The sequence below is a fragment of the Manihot esculenta genome, chromosome 1 (assembly GCF_001659605.2).
Source record: "Manihot esculenta cultivar AM560-2 chromosome 1, M.esculenta_v8, whole genome shotgun sequence".
NCBI lineage: Eukaryota > Viridiplantae > Streptophyta > Magnoliopsida > Malpighiales > Euphorbiaceae > Manihot > Manihot esculenta.
In genome coordinates, this window is record NC_035161.2 from 40031564 (window position 1) to 40049506 (window position 17943).

General features: G+C 32.0%; 3 protein-coding genes across 6 annotated transcripts; all 3 read left to right on the top strand.

Moving 5' to 3' along the window:
* The first annotated feature begins 964 nt into the window (after positions 1–964).
* LOC110627618 (protein NTM1-like 9) lies at positions 965–2487 on the top strand. 4 transcript variants are annotated; one of them, XM_021773989.2, is made up of 5 exons: positions 965–1050; positions 1290–1450; positions 1514–1779; positions 1872–1997; positions 2086–2487. In XM_021773989.2, the coding sequence occupies exons 2-5, from the start codon at positions 1303–1305 to the stop codon at positions 2191–2193; spliced, it is 648 nt and encodes a 215-aa protein (XP_021629681.1). In that variant the 5' UTR covers positions 965–1050; positions 1290–1302; the 3' UTR covers positions 2194–2487. The 4 variants fall into 4 exon arrangements, with proteins under 4 accessions (XP_021629681.1, XP_043806549.1, XP_043806547.1 ...); XM_043950614.1 differs by having other exon boundaries at positions 989–1050; positions 1303–1450; XM_043950612.1 differs by lacking the exon at positions 965–1050 and adding an exon at positions 1110–1203.
* Positions 2488–5332: 2845 nt separating this feature from the next.
* On the top strand, positions 5333–13272 carry LOC110621480 (NAC domain-containing protein 7). Its single transcript, XM_021765763.2, has 6 exons — positions 5333–5730; positions 5817–6088; positions 9851–9970; positions 10053–10379; positions 12033–12254; positions 12713–13272. The coding sequence occupies exons 1-6, from the start codon at positions 5523–5525 to the stop codon at positions 13103–13105; spliced, it is 1542 nt and encodes a 513-aa protein (XP_021621455.1). The 5' UTR covers positions 5333–5522; the 3' UTR covers positions 13106–13272.
* A 1220-nt stretch (positions 13273–14492) lies between these two features.
* LOC110613936 (NAC domain-containing protein 91) lies at positions 14493–17092 on the top strand. Its single transcript, XM_021755360.2, has 6 exons — positions 14493–14859; positions 14935–15209; positions 15334–15462; positions 15561–15938; positions 16076–16411; positions 16496–17092. The coding sequence occupies exons 1-6, from the start codon at positions 14709–14711 to the stop codon at positions 16775–16777; spliced, it is 1551 nt and encodes a 516-aa protein (XP_021611052.1). The 5' UTR covers positions 14493–14708; the 3' UTR covers positions 16778–17092.
* The last annotated feature ends 851 nt before the right edge of the window (positions 17093–17943 follow it).

Consider the following 17943-nt stretch of genomic DNA (forward strand, 5'->3'; position numbering starts at 1 on the left):
ATTATTAAATAAATAAATAATAATATCGCGAGATAGTAAAAACTTTTAATGTAATTTTTTTATTATAAAATTATTGCTATGCGGTAAAAATATTTTTTCAATCATTCAAACATCTTTTTATATGATATTTACTCAATTTTTATAAATACTTTTTTAATATTTTATTTATTATTAAAATTTAAAAATATAATAAAATTTTTTAATAATAAAAACACAATAAAATTTTTATTACAATATTCATAATATAATATATTAATATATTAAAAAGTAATAGGATATAAAAAACTATTATATAACATTGACAATAAATATAATAAAAATATATTTATTATATTAAAAAGCAGTAGAAAATTAAAAGGTCATACACTATATATATATTAATTTTTATTTTATATAAAAATAAAAATAAAAATATATAAAATAATTATAAATATATAGATTTAATTGTGTCAACCGTCAATTCTTAGTATATAAATTTAATAGTGACGCATTCACATGTTTAAACTTGTGATAAATGTATTTAAATAAATTTGAGTGGTTTCACTTTTTACTCCTCCAATTTTTAATTCTCAATTAAAAAAAAAAATTTTAATAGTGACACTTTTCAATCCCACATCAATCTATTTTGGAATTCATAAATTTATTAAAGATAGAAATTTTAAATATATATAGTTAGTGTTTAGTTTTAAATTTTTTAATTATAATTAATATATTATATTAAAAATATTATAAAAAATAAAAAATTATAAAAAATTTAAAACACGTATAAATTATAATAATAATTAATCGATAATATTATTAAATATAAAAATATAATTTAAAAATAAAAATAAAATATATTAAATATACCAATTGACACAAATAAATATCCTTTGATATAATTGTATGACCTTGAGTATATGACTTTGTTATATATATATATATATATATATATATATATATATATATATAATGCTTAAAAATTTTGAGCGAATGAAAATGTTCGAGAATGTTCGTAGTGCTTAATTCAGAGATTGTAAAGGAAGTTTGGTGAAGCCCGAACCAGACTTGGTGAGTAAGTCGTGGGTCTTTTCCCTCTTTGTTAATATTCCATACTGGAATTTGATCATTTGCTATGTCGACAATGACATTCCAGTCTAAGGTGTAATTTTAAATTCTATCAAGAAAACTGTTGAAGCAACATATATATTTAACGGCTAACTGGTTAGAAAATTCACACACTTTCGCTAGCTACTTCTCCTTGAGCCAAGCGTACCCAGATGCTCTTAATCACTCTGCTCTATTTCTAGTAATTATTTGCAGATGGACTCCGGAATTGGCTACAGATTCCATCCGACCGATGAAGAATTGGTGGATCATTACCTGAGGCTCAAGATGCTTGGTTATGATCATGAAGTCCAAGCGATCCCGGTGGTCAATGTCTTGGATTTTGAACCTTGGGAATTGCCTCGTAAGTATAGTAATCTGTTTCCTTAATTTATTCTTGCACATTATTTAAGTAATTGCAATGCAGATATCGAGCATCCAGAGGTGGTGATATCTAAAATCCCAAACGACCAAGTATGGTATTTCTTTTGCCCTCGCAATTACAAGTACTCATATAGCCACAGGGCCAATAGGACCACTAATGCTGGATACTGGAAAGTCACAGGCAAGGATCGTAAAATCAACGACAATGGTATCAAAAAGAATTTGGTTTTCTATCAAGGTCGTCCTAAAGGAGCGAAGACCAACTGGATCGTGCATGAGTACAATCCCACGTTCAACTTTCCAACCCAGGTTACCTTTCTAAGTCATTCTACAGTTAGCTAGTTTATACTACATATTGCAGAAACTCACACAATACATACTTCAACTCTTACTTTGTGTAGAGGGATTTCGTTCTTTGCAAATTGAAGAAGAGACCAGATGATTCAGATGATATGCGCTCCTTGGAAGAACGTGAATCGAATACAATGGTGGCTCCTGCTTCTCCTACTGGACGCAATATAACAGAGGTAAGGAGTTGCATTGGTAGCACCGTAATTCATACTAACGGGTGGCTTTAGTGAAGTTGTGCTCATGTTTTCTACTTTAACTATGTAGGAAGACTCGCAGCTGCGAGCATATATGGAATCATTTAATGGAATCAATGAGAGGGATTACAGTCTTAACTCTGCACTGCAGTGGCCGACCTACTATAGTTATCATTAAGAATTTGAATATGTATTCGAAAGGGATAGCTGATACCGTGCATAGTTGGTTCTGGTTTATTTTCAGCTACGAGAAGCCAACGAGTTCAACTTGATGCAGCATGTCACTACGTTGCTTGAGACTTTCTGTTTTAATTATGTATTTCCTTGGTGTTTATTTGTTCTGTATATCTAAGCCTACTTACTTTTTGGTTCTTTTGTACCTCCTCTGTCGTCATGTTCTCTAATATACTGTGTTGAATGGGGAACTTTCCCTTCTGTTTATGTGAGTTTCAAAAATAAGTACTGATTTACAGATTTGTCTCCTTATATTACCCCATCCCACATTTTGATTTTATTGTCAATGGCGGGGCAAAGAGGAACATCATTTCATGCAATTTTATAATTATAATTAAAAAACTAAAAGGAATTTATTTATTAGCATACATGTAGTTGCTACTTGGGTATACCGTCTCGGTACAGAGTGAAATTCACTACCAGCTTTCATATCAAGGAGCCTTCTCCCGTCTAACTTCCTGACTCTTTTACTATTCATACGCACCTGCATACGCATGAGGCTAGAGGTTGAGTTTTACACCGATCCCTTCAATTTGAATGAGTAGCTCTTTATGCTTTATATAATAAGGATTCTTCCTACTGCTACTACTACAGTTACTGCAGTAAGGAAGGAATTAGGAAAGAAGCTTGCTATTGGGAACCCCGAATTCCCCGCATCTAAGCCCGGATTGCAGATGAAGAAATGTCAAAGGGACTTCTTTATTGAAATTTCTTCTTAAAAAAAATTAGACAATTTCTTTCCAATATGCCATTTAGTATTGAAATTTATTAACTCTATTAATCTAGATTTATGATGACTTCTTTTATTAATAAAGCGAAGTGTTCACTCTCAATTTTTAAATGTGTCTAATTTGAAATTGTGAATGAATTCATATCATATTAATTATAGAGGTAAAATTAAATAAATTTATTATATATAAATATAAGCTTTATTGGCCAAGAAAAATTTAAATTTTACGAGTTTTTATTTGTATAGGCAAAATTTTTAATTTTAAATCAAAAAATTTTAATTTATAAATTTATTATAATTATAATAACTTTTTAAATTAATTTTGATCATATTTAAATTAGCTCACATCGCACACTATATTTCATTATTTTTACCATATAAATAATTTGATTAATTTAAATTAAACTTTATTTAAAATTTTAAATTTCTAATTATCTAAAATTTTTAATTAAAATTTTTATTTAAATATAAAAAATTAAGTATTTTAATTATATAATTTTAAATTTTTATATAATTAAGTATTTAGGATTTTAATTCAGATTTAATTCCAGTTAATTAAGTTATTTATGTAATAAAAATAATAATTAAGTTAATTTAAATTTGATTAAAATTAATTTAAAAAATTATTATAATTATAATAAATTTAAAATTAAAATTTTTTAATTTAAAATTAAAAATTTAAACTATAAATATAAATTCTCGTAAAATCAAAATTTTTTAAACCAATAAACTAAATATAATAGTTTCAAGTTTTGTTGCTGTATGTGGTCCAGCTTATTTCTGAAGGCGAAAGGGCTTTGTCGTCGATCATTAGTGGAGGGACATGAAAATGCAACATCATGATACTAATGAAATACACAAGGAAAAATGCCAAAAAGATGAATGAGTTTAAGATATTAAAATAAAAAAACGCTTTGGAACCATGTACGAAAAGTGCTCCTTTAGGCACAGTGTTTAAATATTTTTAGAAAAATTAGTTACTTATTAATTAGAATAATTCAATTAAAAATTTTAAAATTTATAGAAAATATGAAAATTATATTTTATTTAGTTAGTATTTATTTTTAAATTTATAAAAAATATTTTTTTTAATGTAGAGAGAAAGTAACTTCTCAAAATCTAATTAAAAATTTACAAGAAATACATTTGGACTAAAAAAAACAATAGCCAAGTGTTATTTGTCAGGAGTTCAAAAGGAAACGAAAGGGATCGTTTTCAATGCTTCATTACGAAGCCAAGTGCCCAAAGACCTCCAATTAAAGGGTAAAGAATCTCGATACAGTAGTTGTGTCCATGATCCATCCATCATAATTTTTTAATGCCAATGGCTTCACCTAGAGGTCGGCCTTCTGTTCTGCTGCATGCATGATGGGGACTCAAAAGCTTATCTTCACATATGGTTGGTTTAAAATTAAATTAAATTAAATAAATTAAAAATTAAAATTTTAATATTTATAAAAATTAAATTAAATTAATTTTAATTACAAATCGAATCGAATCAATCTAATTTGATTCGATTTGATTTGTGTTAATCGATTTAAATTTTTAATAAATTTTTTATTTTTTATTTTTTAAAATTTAATTAAAATATTTTAATTTTAATATAATATAATTTATCTAAATTATTAAAAATAACATATTATTATCACTAAACAGTTTGATTTCTTTTATTAATTTTTTATGATTAAAATTAAATAGAATTAAAATAATTAAAATTTTTAAAAATTAAAAAAATTTAAACTGAATTTTTAAATTAATTTAATTTAATTAATTTTTAAATTAAATTAATTTTTTCTATTTAAATTAAATACAGTTGACATGTTCCATATAATTAAATATTACCATAAATTACACATAAAAACGAGAAGAAAAAAAAAGAACTATATGGTTACTGGTTTTACTTAAAGCTTTTTTTAATTTATTTTTTTAAGTAGGGAATTACCCATTCAACCAAATTAGGTTACCCTATTTGAAGCTTCTACTATAAGTATTTAAGGAGATTGAAAAATTTAAAATTTCATAAATAATATTTAAAGTTTCACACTCATTTATTACAGTATTTCATTTTTATTACTATTTAATTCTCATATTTAAAACACAATAATTCAATTGTTTTCAATTAAAAAAATTCAAATTAATTTTTTATACTTTGATGGCAACCGATTAGAATTTGGAACTTCCTCTCCTAGTCATAAAAATGCAAGTATGTACGGACGCTGTGAGAAAGGTTTCAGATGCGGGGGGACCCACTCACTATCTGGGCCTGGGCCAATGCTGACTTCTGAATCCCGTAGTCTTTCTTTTTAGCTAACTTCCTATGTAAGTAGAAACTTTGTCAAGGAAAGATTAAAGAACCGTGTCTCGTTGATGCCATTCAACGGTAACAGAAACTTCTTCCACTTTGCTTATTTGACGACTCCTCAGTGAAGAAGCATAATAATAAACCCTTGTGCTACCTTTCTTTTTCACACAGGCTTCTTGATCTTTGCGACGAAACTAGCGCCAAGCTTGTGAAACTGAGTTGATTGAAGCTGCGGATCACAATGGACTCGCATTTGGATACTCATTCTGTGCCGGATCCCATTCATGAAGAGATAATTACTCCTCCTAAAGTTGGGTTCAGGTTCCATCCAACTGATGAAGAAATCATTGGATATTATCTGAAGCACAAAATGAATGGCAAAGATTCCCTTGTTAATCATATCATTGGCGAGATTGATCTCTGCCAGTGCGAGCCAAGCGATATACCTGGTAATACGAGTTTTCATTTGCACGCATTAACTAAAACCCTTGTGAAAATCTAATCACGCTTGTTTGGTTATTACGTGCTTATGCAGAGCTTTGCTTAATATCATCAAATGATAAAGTTTGGTATTTCTTCAATCGGCCTGATTACAAATATTCTAATAGTAAACGAGCCAACAGAATGACGAGGGCTGGGTTCTGGAAAATCACAGGGAAGATACGCTATGTCAAAGCTGGGGACACAGGTGAGGAGATTGGTAGCAAGAGGAGTTTGGTTTTCTACTCGAAAGTCCATGATTCTAAACCACTCAGAACCAATTGGGTCATACATGAGTACCAATCTACAAACATCCTTGCCCACCAGGTATTAAACCAACAATTTTCCCGGAAAGTAAATCATTTTCTGTTGTTTATTTATTTGTTTTTGTTATTAATGCATTATATTCTGAGCACGTGGCTCATGTTGTGTGTGCGCCGAGAAATTTGAGATCGAGTTAGTTAATGCAACTCTTGTGCAATGAAAATTCCTTTTAGGGTTGGAGATGATTTTTAACATTAACTGATGACGTTAAGACAACAATTGTTAAGGGATTTTTTAAAGAAAAAAATGACAAATTGAAACATGGAAATATTTAAGGGAAAATGATATTTGCTTCAACTTTCTTTCTAATTCACTTATATATTTGCTGTAGCATCTTTGATCCTTTTTTATGAGATGTAATTAAATATGATTAATATGTGATGTAATAAAATAACCCAAATACCATTAAGTTTGGTAATAGTTTCTAAGATATTATTTGGTATTCTAGCTTTAGTCAAGGCAAATTTTTAGATAGATATGAACGGAGGATCTGTAGTGATTCGGAAACCGGATCGCTACCGGCGCTAGGATCCAGATCGACTTAAGGCCGCCGGGACCCATAGCAAGCCTAACATACCACCTGTTATACCTGATAATCCCATACATGATCATACATTTACATAAAAATTTTAAACTTTTTCATTCACCAAGCTTGACCTGTGCATGTATCATAATCATAACATTAAACATACAAACCCCATACTAGAGCCCTCATCAAATGCTCTAACTGGGTCAATATAACATATGTCAAGCCTGGTTCTTATAACTTATCATAAAAACATTTCATAAGATCATATACAAAAGGGATTAACATAACAACAGGGCCAAGCACAATACTAAACCTCATAACATTTTTACACAATACTTTACATTACATTATCTTTCATTATTTTCTAATGTCCACATCTAATTATTACATCCACAAAATCTTTACTCTTACTGACATCCTGGTCTATCCCAAACCTGCAAACCTGGGGGTTAAGGGAAAGGGATGAGCTACTAGAGTCCAGTGAGCAAAATAGTAAAATGGTTTATAAAACATATGTTTTCATGGAATGCAACACATCACAAACAAATCACATCAAGGATGGACTTGTCACCAATAATCCTCTATACATTCCAATGGTGCCAGGGGCGTAGAATGGGCCTCACTGGTCTTTCTCTTAACATCACATAATATAACATTCCAATGTGCCAGGGGCGTAGAATGGGCCTCACTGGTCTTTCTCTTACTCTATGCCAGGAGCATAGAATGGGTCTCACTGGACTTCCATACCGTATCATCGTCATCATATCATACCAAAGACTAATGGGTCATCCAACATCCATCCATATCAACATCAAAATATGCAATGCAACATATTCGTGAATTCTAATGCAAACAATCTAGTATATATCATGGCATTCGTGATGCATGAACATGCTCAAAATTTATTGACTTTGAAACATAAAGATTCATTCTACTCACCTCAGGCTGACTCTGAATCAACTCTGAATCGACTCTGAAGCAGCTATCTCACTGCTGAGGTCCTCGGTTCCTCGGGTCCGAACCTACACAGGTGGACTCAAATGAGGGACCAAACATACACTAACATAACTCTAAACAACTCCCCAAAAACCCCCTAAAACACCACAAAACATTCACAGAAAACATGCAAAGGAAAGCTGAATAGGGCACTTTCGGCGGTAGGTTCGGCGGCCGAAAGTCCCTCTAGAGCCGAAAGCCATGCACCTTCAGCAGCACCTTCTGCAGCCGAAGCTGCCCTCTAAAGCCGAAAGTCCAAACTTTCGGGGGCAAGTTTAGGCAGCCAAAAGTGGCACCACAGGCAGGTTCGGCGGCCGAAAGTGCCTTCGGCTGCCGAACCTGAGTTCTTCCAGAAATGGCAGAACTCAGCCCTTATCCACATTTATCCTCCCAAACCTTCCAAAACATGCACAACACACCCAAAGCATGCATAAACATGTTCACAAGCATATAGGGGTCTCAAACTATCTTATACCCCAACAAACATCACATTTTAACACACAAAGACATGCATTTCATCATTAGACTCACATAACCCTAACATTTTACAACTAAGCTAACCATGCATCAAAACTTTCTAAAACCCCTCAAAACTTGTTAAAATCATAAAAAAAAGGGTAGGATCTACTCTTACCTCTTGAAAAACGAGAGGGGAGACAATCCAAACTTGGAGATTGGAGAAATCGAGCTCCGGGGTCTCCAAGCTTCAAAACTTCGTTCTTTGCTTGAAAATCTTCAAAACAAGTTAAAAACTCGTAAAAATCACGAGAGACTTGAAGGAAGGACACATGATCGACAAGGGATGGCGGAGACTCACCTTGGCCGGAAATGGGGAGAGAAAAACTCGCCCATTTCGGACAGGGGACCCCTTTATAGGTGGCTGGTCAGACCACCTTTGGGGGCCTAACGTGCCTCCGCATGCATCCCATGTTTAGCGGCCGAACATAAGGTTCGGCGGCCGAACCTGGGCTCTTCCCTCATTCTCTTTCTTTTCCTTCTTTAAAATTTTAACTCAAAATTAACCATCAAAAACATGAAAAATATTTTGGAAAAACATATTTTACCCTTCTAGAGGTTTCCGACATCCGAGATTCCACCGGAAAATAGGAATTCCGATACCAGGGTCTAGCCGGGTATTACATGACCCATATTAATTTTTTATGGGATCAAATTTATATGTCTCGGGTACATGTAGAACATGTTCAAGTTATTTTAATCTTTAGTAGCAAGAAAGCTAAAAATTATTAAATGTTACCTTTGTTCCACAATAGTTCTCTCAAATATTTGTCATTTGGAGAATTTTAAGATAATATTAATTATTATTTTGCATTCTATTCTTATTTTTTTCTAAGTCAATTAATACTAATATCTAAAAAAAATAAAGGGTATTTTAGATAAGTGATTATAAATTTTTTTAAAATTAAAAATATTAATTAGTGTTATTGATTTTATGTATAGAAACTTTAAATTAAAGATATAAAGATAATATTTAGTCTCTGAATATTATTATTATTAATAAATCAGTTCTTATATTTTCAGAAATTTATTAAAATATTTTTATTTTTTCACTGCCAATAAAATAGTTTTTCATCTTTTTTCCTTTAAAAATAGATTAAAAATGAGATAGAATTTTTAAAACTTAATTTTGCCCTCAAAGAAATCCCTGTCTAGTTCCTGAATATTAACATTATTAACTAGCCAGTTTTTGCATTTTTTAAAATTTATTAAAACGTGATTATCTTTGATCAAATTTATCCTCATCTTTACTTTTCATTAATGAAATAGTCTTTTTTTTACCTTCTGTTTAGAGAAGAGTAGAAGAGGAGAAAAGAGAAGAACAAGAAGAAGAACCAGAACTGTCTTCTCCTCCTTAAAGAAGAACTAAAAAAATAATTTGGTCTTTTGCTAAATTTGTAAGGATAAAAATAAATAAAATGATTATTTTATTGACAGATAAAAAAATAAAAGTTGTTTTAATAAATTTTTCAAAATTAAAAGATTGATTTATTAATAATGACAATACTAAGAGACTAAATATTAAATCTCTGTCGTTATTATTGTTAAATAGAGGCTAAGTTAAAAGTAAGTTGTATCCAGTCATGTTTAATGCTTTGGTTTCTGTTCTGTTGTATTCTGTAATTTTGGTAATTAACTTCTGCATTTTGTTGACAAATACTAATATTTGCTGGTAGTTACTCTTTTGTTTAAGCTCTCATTCTTTCGTTCTTCAACTTGTGCAGTCTCATTTTGTTCTCTGTAAATTAAAGCATAAAGCAGATGAGATTATTGATCATTCACCTCCAGATGAAGGTGAACCAATTCGCCCTAAAGATGCTGAAATTGAAAATCATGCAGCTCAGGTAGCATGTTTTAGCTTGTTCAGCTGGTCCATCCGAAGCTCTATAGTAGTAGCGCTCACTTGTTTTTCGGTTCTAACTACAGGTCGCTGCAGATGCAGAGCAAGTTCGGCAATCTCGTATCTGTCCTGCTGGGATGGATCCAGCAGGACTAAAGTCACAGATGCACTTAAAACAAGGTGTTTCTGACGAGCATTCGCTTCGCACCAATTGCTGTGATAATCTACACAAGGGGTTGGATTTGCATTACACGAGCGACGATGATGTGGATCCAATAAAATTGGCAGATTCATTTCTTGCTCTGGATGAATACTCCACTGAAAAATATGCAGATGTCTCCAGTAATGCCTGCAGGCTGCCAAAGCCATTGAGCCGGAGTGACTTGGACACTGAAGACGTAGGCCACACTAAGGTAAGAAAAGTTTGTGCTCATTACCTATCACAGAATTCAAATGGCATCATTACAGTATTCTAAATCACAAAAAATAAATTCATTCTTAGAAATAAAATTTATAATAATGGTAATTAGGATTGATCTCAAAGAGACTCGTAAATAAATTAATTTTAAAATATAAAAATAAAATAAAATGAAAAAATATTTTGAATGTGGATAAATAAATAAATTAATCCAAAAAAAGAATCAATTAAATTTAAAAGAAAAAATCAAGATAAGAATATTGAGTCAAAGAAATAATATTAGCATTAGTTTTTTGTTGGTTGATATAGATATAAAAATATAATCCTAATTTAATTATTGATAATTCAGTTATAAATATTGAAAATGTTTCAGGTATTCAACCATTTCTTAAATTTTAAACTAGTTAAGAGACTCTAAACATAAAAATATAATGCCAATATAATTATTGATAAATCAGTTATAGAAATCGAAAAAGCTTCAGGTATTCAATTCTTTCTTAAATTTTAAATTAGTTAAGAGACGTTAGTTAACTAATTCTAACTCTTGGATGCTATAAGAAACGCTCCTAGAATTTAATCCAATTATCCATTAAGAATTAAAAAGATCTGATTCTAATTAATAAACGCGACGTGAGACATTAAATTCATTTAAGTTAGATTATACTATTACTTAGGAAGGTTTTATGTAAGCTAATTCATTATTTATTTCAGTTTAACTAAAAATTATGAATTTAATTAATCTGAATAGCAATATATCATTTTATCAATTGAACAATGGTGTCTTAATGCAATAACCAACAAAATAATAGCAAGCGATAAATACGGAAGTAATATAAATATCAAAAATAATCGAGAAAATAATAGAATCACATAAATCTAACATTTAATTGAATTGAAATCTTAATTATTTTTTAATTGAAAAAAAAAGATTTAATCACACATCTAACATTCAATTAAATTGAAATCTTAATTATCTTTTAATTGAAAAAGGAAAAAGAAAAAATTTAGTCACATATGTTTATGGCTGAAACACCACAATGAAAAGAGTGTTTTCAGTCTCCTAAACTAATTAAAAAGGGAGATGAGATGTCAGATACATCATAATGTTATCTTTTTATAGTGCTAAGAGTTTTAATTTAACCTAAATACAAGTAGTTAAAATCAAAATTGAGTAAATTTTGACATACGAGAGTTATCTATTTCTCGAATTTAAAACTGGATTTTGTAGTTAAGTATGTTATGCGCATAACGTAGTTTATAATATAATTCATCTAGAAATTAGAGTTTAGGTATGATTCGTCCACCTTTGATTTTAGAAATATAGAGTACAAATTGATTTTTATTTTATTATTCTTCCGTTATTCTTTAATATATTAAGATATCAAAATTCAAATAAATAAACTTATTTTAAATAAAATCAAACTCAATATCTAAATATTTTAAAATATCAAAACTACAAATTGTGCATATTATTATCATATCATAATACTTTGAGATCCATTTTAGTTACTTCCTAGATGGATCAAACTCTCCAGCTCTGCACCTTTATATTTATAGTGTTTTTTTGATTTCTTGTGTATTTTGGTACCTGATGCGGATATCTAAAATGTTTTTTCATCTATATGAATCTTTATGGCAAACTTTCCAGCGTGTGAGAAAATATCAGCTGAGGCAAACTGTCGTAACCCCTTCTGAAACTCAGCCTTTTGGACAAGGAATGGGTGATCCTTATTTTGTAGCAGTGACGGGGGCTCGCGCAGAAGGCTTATCTGCAGCTACACTCGATGAGGTCAATCACATTGGATTAGCATACAAACCTACAGCCAACAGAGGCGTCGCACAATTTGCAAGTCTGGTATCTATGGACGAGGTAAGGAACTTAAGCCACGGGATCAAAAACGAGGAAGCAATCTGTCCCTAGTAATGGAGTTGAAATCTATACAAATTATCGTATTATTATAAGGAGGATAATATTTAAATGATATTCTGGTGAGAAGATAAAAAATAGTCGTTAATTATTATATCATATGTTCAACAAAAAGGTTAAATTATAAAATAACTCATGGCATTTGGCAAAAATCATAAATGAGTCCTCTCTTTCTAATGAGTATTTTAGTCTCTAAATTTCAGTTCCCTCAATCATAATGTCTTGGCAAAACTCGTAGCGAGGATGTGGAAAATTACCTGTTGAGTTTATCTTTTTTGTCCTTGAAACGAGGATGCACTTAGGATATACTTGCGCTGCTGTAGGCTTTTTGGATTTGATGTATGTTTTTACCTGTTAAGGACATATAAGATCAACTCAGCTGTTGATTTTTCCAATGACAGGCTTTGGAATTTAAGGAAAATTGCTTGTCCGGGCAAGGACAGGGTCCATGCTATAGTCCTAAACAGATCAACTGCCTTGAATTAGTTCGTGAAGAGTTTCCAAAACGAGAGCAATCACTAAAATGCCGCAACTTCACAGAAGATGAACTCAAGTCCAGCAGAGTGTCTAGGGTGAGAAATTTAAGCTGCAGGTACAAAAAAAGGAAGCCAGATTTGAATCTCAGATCAAGTGGGTCATCAGACAATAACTGGGAGTTTAGACCACATTCCTCATCAGTATATATTAGCTCATCGAAGCATAGACCACATTCCTCATCAGTATATATTGTTAATGCAGTTGTTGGTCTAGTTTTGTTGATTTTCATTGTCAGGGAAATGCAGATTCGTCACTGAGCGATGCTGCTCTCACCAGCAGCAACCCTCTTTTGTAAGGGCCTTAGACGGGATAGACCTAATATTATGTTGTCAAGTGATACTTAATATTGTGACCTTATTTAAGGGACATGCATGTCTGGCCTTATATAGACATTTATATTTAACGTAGTTTCAATATTTTTCAATTGGTTCGTGTTGGAATTAGGTGATTGGTTGATTGCTATTATTTCTTTTCTTTTCTTTTCTTTTCTAAGGGTTTAATTGATGGAGGTGCAGTGGCTCCAAAACCAGAAAGTCTTGTATGGACATGTCCATTAGTTACCACTTATTAGTCACTACCTCTTCAATACTTGTGTATTCTTATACGTATTACATTCAACCAATTAAAAATTAGAATATCATTAATTACTTCTTGCATGTAATTTTTTTAGCTAAAAATAAAAGCTTCTAAAAAAAATATTAAATCACATGTATTTACATTTTTTAATGAACATAAAGTATGTATTTATATTTTAGAATCAGGTAAACTGAATTTAAACAAGTCCATCAAAGGGATGAAATAAGTATGAAAATTTATTTTTATTAGATTATACAATAAAATTTTTATAATGGACGGGCTTCACTTATGTTAGATTTTTTTTTAAAAAAATTATTCTATTTTTGTAAATAAGAACAAAAAATACGTATAGCATCAGTAGTTTTTCTATATCTATATATCTGACAATTTTAACTAAATATTAATTTAAGAGTTGCAACAATTACATTTTTTTTAGAAGTTTCAACAATATCAATTAATTGCACACCAACTATCTGGAGATTAAAGCTACTGTAGATCGAATTTATTAAAAAAAATTAAGGATTAAAAAATAAATTACTGATAAGGAATGTTTATTTTACAGATTGATTTTTTTTTTTCTGTCGTCAAAAGATAGAGAGCACATGAGACCCTTAAACAGAGTGGAGAAGATAAAATAAAAATTATACCAGGTCAAAAAATTAACGGGAAAGGAATCGTCATGCAAGGTTCGTTACTACAGGCGTATGTCCATATGAAAATAAAGCCTCAAAATGCACTTTTGCTATTTTTATGCAAAACTTTGGCTCTCTCCCCTCTGATAAATTTAAATTAAAAAAAAAAATCAAGCAGATACATTCAGAGCTATACAATTAAAAGATATGTTATATATGATATTAATATTTAGAATTTTTATTCTATATGAATAAAATTAATAATTTTTTAGAAATTGATTAGAGAATTAAAATATATTTTTGCTAAGCCCTCATATCAGGGTTTTACAGGAAAAAAAACCAAGAAAATGCAGGGGTAATCAATCTGTCTTGGCCCCGAGTATGGATACGGAATACTGTAAGAAGAGAACAGCGGGCTCCACTTCAACACTGAGGAAACAAGAAGTTGCTTTCCCAGAAAATCTATCCAATCATTCCATATGAGATAGCGTCTTGGCGAAGCTGAGCTACAAGAAGACTCAAAAGCTCTCAAGTCAATGCCCAGTTCGCCTTTTCTTTTTTCTATTCCCCCTTGTTCATCACAGAAAGTAACAGACGCAAAAGCTTCTTTTCTCTGTTTGAGATTCTTTTTCCAAAGTAATTCTCTTACAAAATGAGTAGGAGAGTAGGGTATAGATTCCACCCAACTGAAGAGGAACTCGTCGATTACTTTCTAAAGCACAAGATGAATGGACATGATTCCCTTGTTGATGAAGATATTCGGTTTATTGATCTCTGCAAGTTCGATCCGTGGGATTTGCCAAGTAAATTTTCAATCTTGTAATCAGTTTACTCTAATTTTTGTTCATATTGTTTCATTGAAATCATTTTGCTTTCAGGATATGCTGCGGAGGTGTCAAATGATCAAGTGTGGTATTTCTTTTGTAGAAGAGAGGTTAAGTATAAAAACGCCACCAGACAACGTTTCAACAGATCAACACAGAGTGGCCACTGGAAACCAACTGGTAATGAACGTTCAATAATGTCCAGAAGCACTAACACTGAGATCGGTACAAAGAGGACTTTGGTTTTCTATAAGCGTGGCACTCCTAAAGAGGTCAGAACCAACTGGGTCATCCACGAGTATCAGCCCAAAACTCTCCTTCCTCACCAGGTGCAGTGTCTCTTTCACAGAATTGATCTTTCCATGTCTGTGTTTGTCGTTGCATTACTCATGTTTATATCTTCTCTGTTTCCCGGATGGTTCAAATACTAATTTTATGATTCAACTTATCCAGACAGATTTTGTTCTCTGTAAATTGAAGGAAAAAAGACTTGACAAGGCTCGCATTTCTGCTTGCGATGAAGGCCAATCTAGTCGTAGCGGGCCTTCTGATAATCGCCCCATAGAGATTCCAATCTCAGAGGTGAGACAGTCCTTAGTTTCAGTAATCTCTACTACCACTATCAACATAAACGTATGTTCAGGACCAATGCAATTGCTCGTCTATCATTGTTTCTCCAGGTCGACTCCGTGCAACTTCTGGAATCTTTACTTGCCAGTACTTGTGGTGGGCCAAATTTCAACCCTGTCTCCCTGATGCAACCGCAAATGCACATAGATCAAGGCATCTCCATTGAGGATCTAATATCCACAGATGACTACGGCAATGACTCTGATAGGTTGTGGGAGATGGAGGAAGATCCCAATGAGATGGCATATTCATTCATTGTTGTGCCTGATGAACACAGTGGTGAAGAGTACCTGTATCCTATTTCTGGGAATCCATATGGCTATAATAGTGAAGAAGGTGCACGCATTAACCGCAATCATTCCAGCTCACCCAATTCCATGAATGGAGTTTATCTTGATGAAATCAGAGACATGGATTTCTATGAAACGGTAATATAATTCTCCTACGTCTCTGATTGCATGCAAACCTGGAATAAATAGTTACTTGCTGCCTCGTAAAGCAACTTACTCAGAGCTTTGAAATTTGATGGGACCGGCATTTTTTTTGTTTAATATCTTTATGACAGCCTTTACAATCTGGAGCTTCCAACTTGAACAACGGGCATTACCGGCAGATGCAAAGGGTTCAAGCAATTACTGAAACTTTGCCGCCTTCAACATTTGACCAGAGTGGAAGTGAAAAGACTGGTGTTCTACAAATGAATATTTCCTCTTCCTCAGCAGACTCGGATATAGATAGCTTTGAAGACATATCTGTTAGAGTTGTCAGCAAAAAACTTCCTGTCCATACGAGGACTCGCAAACAACTTCAACCAAGCTGTGGCAACATCAAAGCAGAGAAGGGAGTGACTCCAAAAGGAAGTCTAATTCAGGGCAAATTGTCTGGCGCATCCGAACATAAGGTGAGAAACTTGAGATTCACATGGAGTACTTGAAATGCACTCATTCAGCAATAAAACTAAACTCCACTTAATTTCTATCTGCAGGTGAAAGAATCTAGGAAGCACGTTGCTGGCCGTGTTCAGCCTCAGGAGAACCATAAGGGAAGCATCACTGTGAAGACTGAGCAAGACCAGAAAACGGATTTTGCCAAGACAAAATTAAGAGAAAATGCAGTGGCTACTGACAATAAGACAGGCTCTTTCATTCGCCTAGAGACATCTGTATTAAGCCAAAGTTCAAGTCCACCATCAGTTTATTTCATTAATGTACTCATAGGCCTGGTTTTATTCCTAGCTGCAAGTAGGGAAGTGCTGATTCTTCACTGATCAGTATTATACTAGACAGGTATTTAAATACAAGCAAGTGCGCTTGTGTTTGTGACACATGGGATGGATCTCATAGAATGTTTTATGACTATTACCACATGTCTATATAGAGAAAGGATTTTCGTATGCACTTAGATTAGCCGCATCATACTAAGTATTTAGGTTCTATATGTCCTGGACTCGCTGTTGAATAGAAACTACTACATGAGTTTATGCAGTCTACTTTGTACCCATTACCTATTTATTTCTTACTTTGTGAATGTCCAAAACAGTAGCTCAACGAGCTGAAAAATACCCACTTTTTGAAATCTTCTAGCTTTTGCTTCTTTTTCTTTTTCTTAAAAAGATGGCTAAAATTGGGCGGGTTGCTTATCCACTATACCTTTCTCCTGGTGACGAATGCCAATTGTAACTGTTGTATTCAAACATATGAAATAAGCATACGCCTGCCCTTTTCCACCGCAATAAAATAATACTGAGTGATATGATATTCCGCTGTTTGTGTGCGTTACACCTCTCAAATCAACAAAATTAAAATTATATATAATAACTAGTATAAAACTATTAAAATTGAAACAATTTGATTTAAATTGATTTAAATAATTATTAAAATTGAAACAACTCGATTCAAATTGATCCAAATAACTTACTTTTAGATCCACTTTTCAGTTGATCCAAAATAGTTAACCTAAATTATTTAATAATTTCGTGCTAATTATTAATATGGAATGTGAAACGTCTCACGAGCGGCTGAATGTCACATTCTCCCCTACTAAATTTGCGACGTTCTCGTATCAAATACAATTGTTAAGTCAAGATCGAACCCTTGAGTATTGTGGTTCGTTAATATCTCAGACGGCTCTACCTCATTTCACACGAATAGCCCTTTTCTCATAGTTCGGTCCAAACTGACCTAAAATGGCATAAATACCAATTGAAACAATTCGGTCCAAACTTATCCAAATAACTTTTTGACTCACTTTCCACTTGGTCCAAAATGGTTAACTCAAGTTATTTGTGATATTCAACTGCTTGTGGAACGCTCAACATTCCACACTGGCAAAGTATGAAAAATCAAAATTATATATAATAGTCAGCATGAAATTACTAAATAATTTGAATGAACTATTTTGAGTCGAGTGAAAAGTGGATCCAAAATTTATTTG

Excerpts from the sequence above, each read along its gene's own strand:
- LOC110627618 (XM_021773989.2), top strand. The coding sequence starts at position 1,303 with ATGGACTCCGGAATTGGCTACAGATTCCATCCGACCGATGAAGAATTG. Across the intron at positions 1,780-1,871 it reads CGTTCAACTTTCCAACCCAG|AGGGATTTCGTTCTTTGCAA; the intron begins GTTACCTTTCTA and ends TACTTTGTGTAG. Across the intron at positions 1,998-2,085 it reads CTGGACGCAATATAACAGAG|GAAGACTCGCAGCTGCGAGC; the intron begins GTAAGGAGTTGC and ends TTAACTATGTAG.
- LOC110613936 (XM_021755360.2), top strand. The coding sequence starts at position 14,709 with ATGAGTAGGAGAGTAGGGTATAGATTCCACCCAACTGAAGAGGAACTC. Across the intron at positions 14,860-14,934 it reads CGATCCGTGGGATTTGCCAA|GATATGCTGCGGAGGTGTCA; the intron begins GTAAATTTTCAA and ends TTTTGCTTTCAG. Across the intron at positions 15,463-15,560 it reads TAGAGATTCCAATCTCAGAG|GTCGACTCCGTGCAACTTCT; the intron begins GTGAGACAGTCC and ends TTGTTTCTCCAG.
- LOC110621480 (XM_021765763.2), top strand. The coding sequence starts at position 5,523 with ATGGACTCGCATTTGGATACTCATTCTGTGCCGGATCCCATTCATGAA. Across the intron at positions 9,971-10,052 it reads TTGAAAATCATGCAGCTCAG|GTCGCTGCAGATGCAGAGCA; the intron begins GTAGCATGTTTT and ends TTCTAACTACAG. Across the intron at positions 10,380-12,032 it reads AAGACGTAGGCCACACTAAG|CGTGTGAGAAAATATCAGCT; the intron begins GTAAGAAAAGTT and ends CAAACTTTCCAG.